The sequence below is a fragment of the Cynara cardunculus genome (genome assembly GCF_001531365.2).
Source record: "Cynara cardunculus var. scolymus isolate 2C chromosome LG 1, CcrdV1, whole genome shotgun sequence".
In the NCBI taxonomy this organism is placed as follows: domain Eukaryota; kingdom Viridiplantae; phylum Streptophyta; class Magnoliopsida; order Asterales; family Asteraceae; genus Cynara; species Cynara cardunculus.
This window is the reverse complement of record NC_037528.1, coordinates 45,837,145-45,846,369: the sequence shown is the minus strand read 5'-3', so window position 1 is coordinate 45,846,369 and position 9,225 is coordinate 45,837,145. Positions and strand designations below refer to the sequence as shown.

General features: G+C 36.2%; 1 protein-coding gene across 1 annotated transcript; it reads right to left on the bottom strand.

Annotated features, from left to right (window-relative positions):
* Positions 1-36: 36 nt before the first annotated feature.
* On the bottom strand, positions 37-3,384 carry LOC112505678 (putative F-box protein PP2-B12). Its single transcript, XM_025109625.1, has 3 exons — positions 2,878-3,384; positions 1,017-1,135; positions 37-928 (listed from the first exon to the last, which is right to left on the bottom strand). The coding sequence occupies exons 1-3, from the start codon at positions 3,220-3,222 to the stop codon at positions 436-438; spliced, it is 957 nt and encodes a 318-aa protein (XP_024965393.1). The 5' UTR covers positions 3,223-3,384; the 3' UTR covers positions 37-435.
* Positions 3,385-9,225: the final 5,841 nt, after the last annotated feature.

Genomic DNA, 9,225 nt, shown 5'->3' with positions numbered 1-9,225 from the left:
AAACAAAGTAAACCGTATATTTGACTCGTAGATAGTAAACCAACCCGACCCAGTGTATTTAACGGATGCAAAACAAAGTAAACCGTATATTTGACGGACCTATATCGACCGTAAACCAAACAAAACCTACTACATATCACTCCCTCTGCAGATCCACTGATGGACCTAAATTCTTTCATCTTTGCTCTAGCCAAATTCCCTCCTACTTGAAGTAACAAGCAGAAACATGTTGAACACCTACGATCGGTCAACGGAGGGTTAAAACGAAAAAAGATCATGAAAACCAACACAAATTTTGTAGCCTTTATAAACTTTATCGACTGGTTTTACGATAATCGACTCTTAAATACAAAACCAGAGTGTGACAGGTAGGATCTGAAGGTAAGAGGTAAGCGGAACAAACAACACACATATTGTCATGGTAAAACCCTGTATCTATCTATCATGACGTATCCTAATCTCAATTCCTTGAATGATGAGCCCACCCTTCCAATTCCCTCCTTTCACCTCAGTCATGCTCATCTCCACTTCTCCTTCCTCCCCTTTCTGGTTCCAATACTCTCCCAGTTCAATCTCCAGCCACCCATCTTGCCGCCTCTTCGGACCATTCACCATGGTGGCTGCCGCCGGAAGACTTCCCAGACGTCTTACTCTGTTAAACATGCCCATTCGTCTCCCTGGCAGCCCACGCTCGTATGATTGCCTCTGCCAGGCTTCCTGGTCCAGAAAGACGGTCTTGGTTTCATTCTCGGCCCCACTGATCCCCACAGAAACTTCCGCTGGTTGGTATTCGAAACCGTAAGCGCCCAATGCAGATTTGTACACAAGGTAAGCCACGTAGCAAGTGTTGGCCGACAGCATGGCAGTGCTGATTCTGCCATGAACTTCAAGCCAACACACACTGATGAGTTCAGCCACCTCGCGAAACCTGAGGTTCGGGGACAAAACTATATTCTTAATCATGGTGTGTTGACCGACGACAAAATTTTAACGCAAAAAAAGAGGCAAGATATAACCTTGAGTTGGGTACGGAAATCCATCTCCAATAACGAGGGGTGTCGCCCCAAACGATCGAGAGGTCTCGCGCAGCCAGCATGTAACATTTTTTCCCGCTCCATTTATCCAAAAAGAAGCTCTGTCCAAGATCACCAAAGATCATCAGATTCATACACTTCTAAACATTTAGACCAAAGTTTGTAACAAAAGATTAGGGATCAGATCAAAGTACGTTGCATTTTCATGCATTCTCAGGTATAAACAAGGTACCTAAATGTTTAAGATGTCACGCTTGAATTACCATTTGCCATTAAAAGTACGCATACGATACCTTTTTTCAGAAATTTAATTCCTTTTGGATCACATAAACGGTATCACAATATATGACAAGAATCTCCTGCTAAAGTTCGATACTACTTTTGAGGAAAGATGATACTAACATTGCATTAAATCTCGGTTTCCATCTGTAATTTAGTTTGCATACTATGTAAAAATACCAACAATATGCGTTAATGATTATGAAAAGACATCGTACAAATAATGACTTGCTTACCCTGTAATGCATAATATCTAACCAAACCAAACAGACTCGGTATATCCCACCAGAGGTCAGATCGGATCTCTGCCCCAATAGATAAGAGGCTTTTTCCAAGAAGACCACAGGCTTCCGAAAAAGAATAAGGGGGTGTTTGATTAGAGGTATTAAGCAGTAATCATAGGTAATAATAATAAAAGAAACTGTTTGGTTTTATATAATACAATGCGTTCACCCCAGAAGCCCAAATTTTCATTCCAGGTTAAACCAGGGGAAATGAAAAGTCATTCGAATTTTCATTCCCCAACTTGAACCAAACATCCCCTAAGAAACATAACCAAGGTAGATTTCTCGATCTCTTAGGAAAGAACTTCAAATTTAGTTACAAGAATAAGAAATATGAGTGTAATTTTCGATTTCCATTCTAGAAATAGAAAGGATGGAAGTCTAGGGCAAATGACGACATAGCCTCTAATGCACGATGACGTAGTAACGGCGCACGTGATACACATAATAAATCTAGAAATGATTAGCTTTTGTCAAAAAAACACGCTGACGGTAGAATTGACAAACAAATAGACTCTAGAAACTTCGACAATAATAACCAATTAACAAACTATTCATGTAAAGCTTTGTGGGAACTCTAAACGAATGTTAGAAAGGCATCATCAAGGGAAACTTGTATAATTAACCTAAATTAGTCGATCTTGCTTCCAAGTTAGGCACGAAATCTCGCCTCCATATCATGCAAGATAGAAACATTTCCTCCAAATTTCTAACACAAAATGTAGATCGAAGCTAGCCCAATATCATCTCGTTGATCGTTCAAGATTCATAATAGGTAACCATGTTGATTATACTTGGAACACTCATGAAGCTGCTAATTACCCAACCTCAACACAGAATCTGATTCAATCACCATGTGAAATATTACTTTAGGGTTTAGGGTTATCGTTTACGGTTGGAGACCAATGAGTTCTAAAGCAGTCTCGGGACTCGAACCCATTTGGCATCAAGATCCCTGTAAAGAATCCAACATATATAGACTCAAACTATGTTCCTAATCCATCAAAGACCCTTTTACATGCCTCTAAAACTGTAGAACTTTATACATGTTTCATGACAATCTAAAGTATATATCAAATACCTATCCATATGCATACCCTACCAAGTAAAACATACCCAATTGAGTTGACCAAAATTACCCAATTGGTGAAGATGATATGTTATCATGGAGCACAAAACAGATAATAGCATCAAACAGTATAAAATAAACAAATTCAATCGAAATTCGAGGATCCCCATGTAAATTAGACAAAGATTAGCGATAAAGAGAAGAATTAGACCTTATTGCCACCATCGATGATGACGGGATGATCGCAGAGTCGCAGATATAACGCTTTCTTCGAACCAGACCTTACTAAACCACCATCACCACCCTCACCGGCCTCCGCCAAAATATTCTGGTAATTCGGCGGCAGGAATTTCTCCCACACGGCATCCCATTCAGCCGCTGACCGGAAAACAGAACACACCAACGATAACCTACACACATCCCTAGGACTCGTCAGTGACAACGCGTTTGCTACGAACCCTTCCGGCAACGATCCGAAGAAATTCCCCTGAACACCCCCATCAATTTCACCCTCATCACCACCATCTGTTCCCATTTTCAACAACCCACCTCCCATTTTTCGCTCCTAAATCGAAATCTTAACTGGGTTTGGTCTAAATCGAGTAAAATTATGTGTATATATAGAACGATAGCAACATTGTGAGGTAGCTTAGCGGTGAAGAATTTTTGTTGCTCTACTAAAAAGGGGTTGCGTTTAAAAGAGAACGCAAAGGGGGCCTTTGGATCGGTAAAAGAAAGGTGTCGAGATCATGAGATGAGAAGGAGAGAGAAAAAGCGGCTGAGAATCGTAGGATACGACGTGGAAGATTTCCTAACCTGTTTTTTGTGAGGTGGACAACACGTGGACTTTACTAAAAAAGTTGGATTACTTTTTATTTTACTTTTAATTTTGTGGTTTGTTGGAAATTACGGATAATTTTTCCCCTAGTTTATGAATATTTACGAGTTTGTTTCCTCATCCCAGTGACTATCATATGTTTATTGATTGATCTGATCTAATTCAGTTATTTATCGGGTGTTGAATTTTGTTATTAGATTCAATCTAGTTAAAATTGTACAGTTAATCTAATCTAATTTAATAGACGACAGGATTAGAACGTCCATATACTGGATATTACTATTGATTGAATCAGGTTGGATCTGTCCGATAGTTTGATTGAACTTTCAGTCAATTAATTCACCATTTCAATCAGTTATTCATATATTTTCTGAATTTCTTTAAGAGTGATGTGATACATATAAATATCAACTATAAAGAATATTGTAAAATATAATTAATTATATTTATTTAGTAATTAGATGGTAATTGAGTGTTAATTGGATTTAATCTGTTCGGTTTTTATTGAATTCTAGAATACAATCTAAGAAGCAACTGATCTAATTTGGAGGTGGAAATTGTGTATCTTGTCTTATCTAATTATGGTTGGTTGGTTCAAATTGAATTGTATGACTTTCTTCACACTCTGACATACCTAGTTAACATAGACTCGTTATTTTAACTTTCTACTTTTTTTGTGTGTGTTTTTCTATTTTGTAACTTAGATGCCCATATTGACAGGGCCAACCCTGGCTGTAGGCCCAAGGAGTGACGATCTAGGGCAGCAAACAGCCCAAGGGCATCACATTATGAAGCCCATTTATACATAGGTAGGTTCATTTTGGTTGGGCCTAATTTTTTTTACCGTTGTTACTACATAGACCAAGGGCCAAAGGCGTCGACCGCTCAGGCTCATCTCTCTCGGCCTCACTTCAAGAACGAAGTACGAACGAACTATTGATTTCCATTTCCCGACCTCGCTCTCGGCCTCTCGCTCTCTGTTTATGAGTTCTGAGACCTCTAGCTCTCAGCCTCTCACTCTCGACCTCGTTTTCTGGAACTGGTTGTGAGGTACTGAGGTTATTTGATTATCTCGTGCCTGGGTCTTGTGACTACTAGAGCTCGACTTTGTTTCTGGAATCTGGAACGCTCTATGCCTCTGTCGCTCTTGCTCATCTCTATTTTATTTGGTAAACTTCTATTCTTCTAAATTTTGATTTCTAATGTTCTATTTTTAATGTTTATGGTTTAGTTTAGTCTGTTTAGATTAGGGTTATTTTATGATTTCTAATTCTTGTTTGATTTGATCACTTTATGTTTGCATGTTTCCTTTTTAGACTTTAGTTTAGCTTAGATTAGGATTAGATTGTTATTTGAAGATTTGATCTTTTGTTTATATTAGGATTTAGGGTTAGTTTGTTTAATTGTTTAGTTTAGGTTAGGGGTTATTTCAACTTTGAAAATCTGAAGTTTCAACCTGTTTGGCAATTTCACGACACCAACCACGAACGACCAAAACCAGTTATCTTTTTATTCTTTATATCGTATTATTTGTTTAACAATTTCACAACTATAAATGTTAAAACTTTAATCATTACATAGCAAGAGCCAAAACCATAAAATAAAATAATAAAAACTTGTTTCTTGTCAATAGTAGGTTCATTATGCATTTCATGGTAGGTTGTTGTGTATGTCATCAAACTTATCTGTACTCTGGTAGTAAGATTAATATTCCTTATTTCTTTAGTCCCAGCCTAGGTACAGGAAAAGAGGTAGAGGAAAGTAATTTGCTACATAAATTATCAGAAGCTTGCATTGTTGATTTCTCTTAGATTAACTCTTCAACTGCACAAGTAAGTTTTTATGTTCATGGGTTTAAACTGAAGTTTTTCTGTTCATGGCATAACTTCTATATTTTTTATGTTTGTTTAAAGTTAAATGAATATTATTGTTATTAATTGATCTAGTTGTTCATTGAATCAATGAAGCCTATCTCTAGAGTTTTAGTTCTTTGTTATGTGATTAATATTCAAGTTATCATCCACCGATTTTTTGTTCTAATCCCATTAGATTTTGATGTATATTAACACAATTTTAGCAACTATAATATAGTTGAACAAACCTATAAATGTGCAGTAGTTAAATGATGATTTGCCCTCACTTAAATGTGTAGTAGCTAATTCACTTGATTGTTCTCCCTTAACTTTGCAATTTTACATATGAAACTCATGATTGTCATTGGTCAAGACCCTAAATATGATTATATGAAACACATGATGGCAGTGACGGATACACATGAGTCTCATAGGGGGCAAAGGCCCCCAACAAAATGCTTCACAATTGAATAAAAATATATTTTTTATTTAGTGTTTGTTATTGGGAACCCATCACCAAAATAAAAGGCCCCCAACAATGATTAACATCATACTTTTAATTGGTTCAATATTATATTCTTTGATAGTCAAAAAACAACAACCCCACTTAACATACATACATACTTCTCCTTAGAACTCAACTCAAACCTAATGTCTTACTATTTAACGAGCAATGTCTTTACTTGTTTTTTGTGTAAACTGTAGAGAATATGTGTATATATATATATATATATGTATATGTATGTATGTATGTATGTATAAACTCATTCAAGTGAGAATTGATTAGTTTGTGGTAACTGTGAGATCCAATCTCAACCACAAATCAACGGATAAATTAAGAAATTAATAATTATGGTAGTTTGAGTTAAAATTATAATTAGAGGGCTTTTTAGATATTTTTAAAAAACTCCTCTCTCCTCTCTCATCTCTCCGACCTCCAATCTCCGGCCTCCGGTGAACATTAATCCGACAGGTACCAAGTAATCACAAAGATACACAATGTGATACATATTGTGATATACTGTGATACCATTGTGATACCAACTCAAACCTTAAAAACAAAGATACACAGTGTGATACCTATTGTAATACACAATGTGATACCCATTGTGATATACTGTAATACCGATTTCACCAGAGGCCGGAGATTGGAGGTCGGAAAGATGAGAGATGAGAGAGGAGAGTGGAGAGAGGAGAGAGAAGTTTTTAAAAATACCTAATATGCCCTCTAATTATAATTTTAACTCAAACTATCATAATTATTAATTTCCTAATTTATCAGTTGATTTGTGGTTGAGATTAGACCTCACAGTTACCACAAACTAATCAGTTCTCATTTGATTAGGCCCCTATAGTATAATGTGTCAGTTTAACTAATAAAAAAATTAACTGAAAATCAAACCGAATAAGTTATCTTTATTCTGTTAATAGAACCGTTTAAGCCGAAAATGAAAACCCGAAACCTTTTTTGGGTTGGACGAATTGTTTGGTTTCGAGATTTTTCGACACTCATAAGTATGCCCCCAACCATGATAGTTTCTGGATCCGCCACTGCATGATGGACTAATGGAGTCATGCAATAGCTAATTTTATAGGCAAACACCTTAAGTGACTAAAACTAGGAGGACAAAATTAGTGGAATAGGAATGAGCTATTGATGTTGTAGAGTGTAAATAATTGAAGGAAAACCAACCAATTAAGTGTTTGGAGTTGGAATAAGAAGGTATGTGTGTTGATTTTGGTTTATACAGAAGACGTGGGATGTGGTAAATGGGACAAGTAGACAAGTTGGTGTTATGATGATCCTTATTTTGGTTTTGGACAAGTAGATGAGTTGGTGTTTAAATACAAGGGCTATAACAACTTGATTAATAAAACCTTAACATATTATTTTAAAGCAAACACTCAACTATAAGATCACACTTATGAACAAAAACACTAATGGTTCTCTCCGTCTACGAAAAAAAAGCTAGACAATTGTAAATTACCACACTTGGATGTTTTTAATTGGGCATCATTTGGACTTTTTGCCGTGGGCACCAAAAATCTCAGGACTGGCCCTGCATATTGAGAATGCGACATGTGCGTGAGATCGTCATCAGTGTACAATAGTCTTGAAGCAAGTAGGTTCAACAGGTAAAATATTGGCAGCAAGCATAAACATGTTTGATTGCCACTAAACTTTGTATGGGCCATATGAAATGTTAATGTGAAATTTTGCAACAGAAATAACTCGAAAAATATCCATTCTTGTGCTGGAAATTGTCGGGGAAACACATCGGCCAGACCGTTCTTGGACTCCATTATCAGACCCCTCTCCAGACTATTTTACACACTCCTTGAATGTGAATTGCTACTCTATTTTTTTTTTTTTGCAATTGTGTTGCACTAAGTTGGTTACTAATTAACTTAGAAACATAATACACATTGGTCATTACCTGTGACACCATTGATCTACATCCTCACGTTCCTTTTTCTCATTACTTTCATCCTTGGGTTGTTGCCGAGCTTCACAAAGTGCCTAAACTTCTCATCAAGATCACAAACGAACCCTTGTTTTCACTCATGTGGTTACTATGGCGACAAAATTACGCACCCACAGACTTAGTAATTAGGACCAAAAGCAAGTATATAGTTAGTCCCAATATCGTCTTTCAAGTAATAAAATGGTAAGTACCAAGTATCGTATTCCACAGGGATAGGTATCTTAAGTTGCAAGCTCTCGAGTTGAAAGACTAACTTCAGATGGCGAATTTAAAGACTTTGTTTGGATTTGAGTTAACACTACTGAAAATGATAGAAAATAAAAGAAAGCCAGGGTGTAAGACTCAGGGTGAGATGTAAATACAACTTCCAGTAAACCAATGCTGTTAAAATGTCGCAACATAAATTAATGTTGTCAAAATGCTACAACATGCAATTAGTAACAACTATTTTCACAATTTATTTTGAAGGTATTTCTCTCAGACTTCACAATTGCACTGATATTATAGCTTTTAACACATACCTCTATATGGTACTCGGACTAGTGAAAGTGACAAATGATGTACTCAAAATATACAAATAAACAAATCTCTTTGTTAAAAATCACTCTTTTGAGCGATCATTCAAGTTGACGTGTTCCAAATGGCTCATCTTTGAGTCCTTTCCACTTTAACACTTCAAAATGATCAACCTATCGAGAATTAACCAATTTAGAAATACAAATAACAAATCTCTTTGTCAGTAACTCTCTCAAGTTGACTTCACATATCATCCAAATTGACGTGCAATCAATGGCTCAGCTTAGAATCCCTAACACTTTGTTACATGAAAGGGTCTACTTTCTTCTGAAGTGTCATTGGTTTTATAAAAACTTGAATAAAATAATGAAACATTGTTGTTACATGAAAGAGTCTACTTTCTTCTGATTTACAAACTCACTTTTTATGTCTTATACTCGTGTAACAACCCTCACATCCCAAATATATATAATTCACATCATCATTCTTATAATACTACAATAGTATTGTTACAAAATATGAACTAACGAAATGTATCTTTAATACATAAACATAACAAGCTAATAACAAATATTAGACTTTTCTCTTGTCTTTATCTTTCAGAGCACGCTGTCCTGCAAAACAGGTTAATCCAACATTTGAGCGTTAGACCAAAAGGTCTAGTGAGTGTATAWTCTCATTCAACAATATACATTCCAAACAATCAATTTAAAATCAAACCTGTTCTGAAACATAAATATATTTATGTTTCTCGCGGATTATACCGCCATCTCATTCTCATATCTCTTTCACATTCACGGTTACACCGCCCACTATATCACTCTCGCGGTTACACCGCCATTTCACACGCAGTAAACACTGCTCAA

Excerpts from the sequence above, each read along its gene's own strand:
- LOC112505678 (XM_025109625.1), bottom strand. The coding sequence starts at position 3,222 with ATGGGAGGTGGGTTGTTGAAAATGGGAACAGATGGTGGTGATGAGGGT. Across the intron at positions 1,136-2,877 it reads TCATCGATGGTGGCAATAAG|AGCTTCTTTTTGGATAAATG; the intron begins GTCTAATTCTTC and ends GATCTTGGACAG. Across the intron at positions 929-1,016 it reads ATTTCCGTACCCAACTCAAG|GTTTCGCGAGGTGGCTGAAC; the intron begins GTTATATCTTGC and ends CCCGAACCTCAG.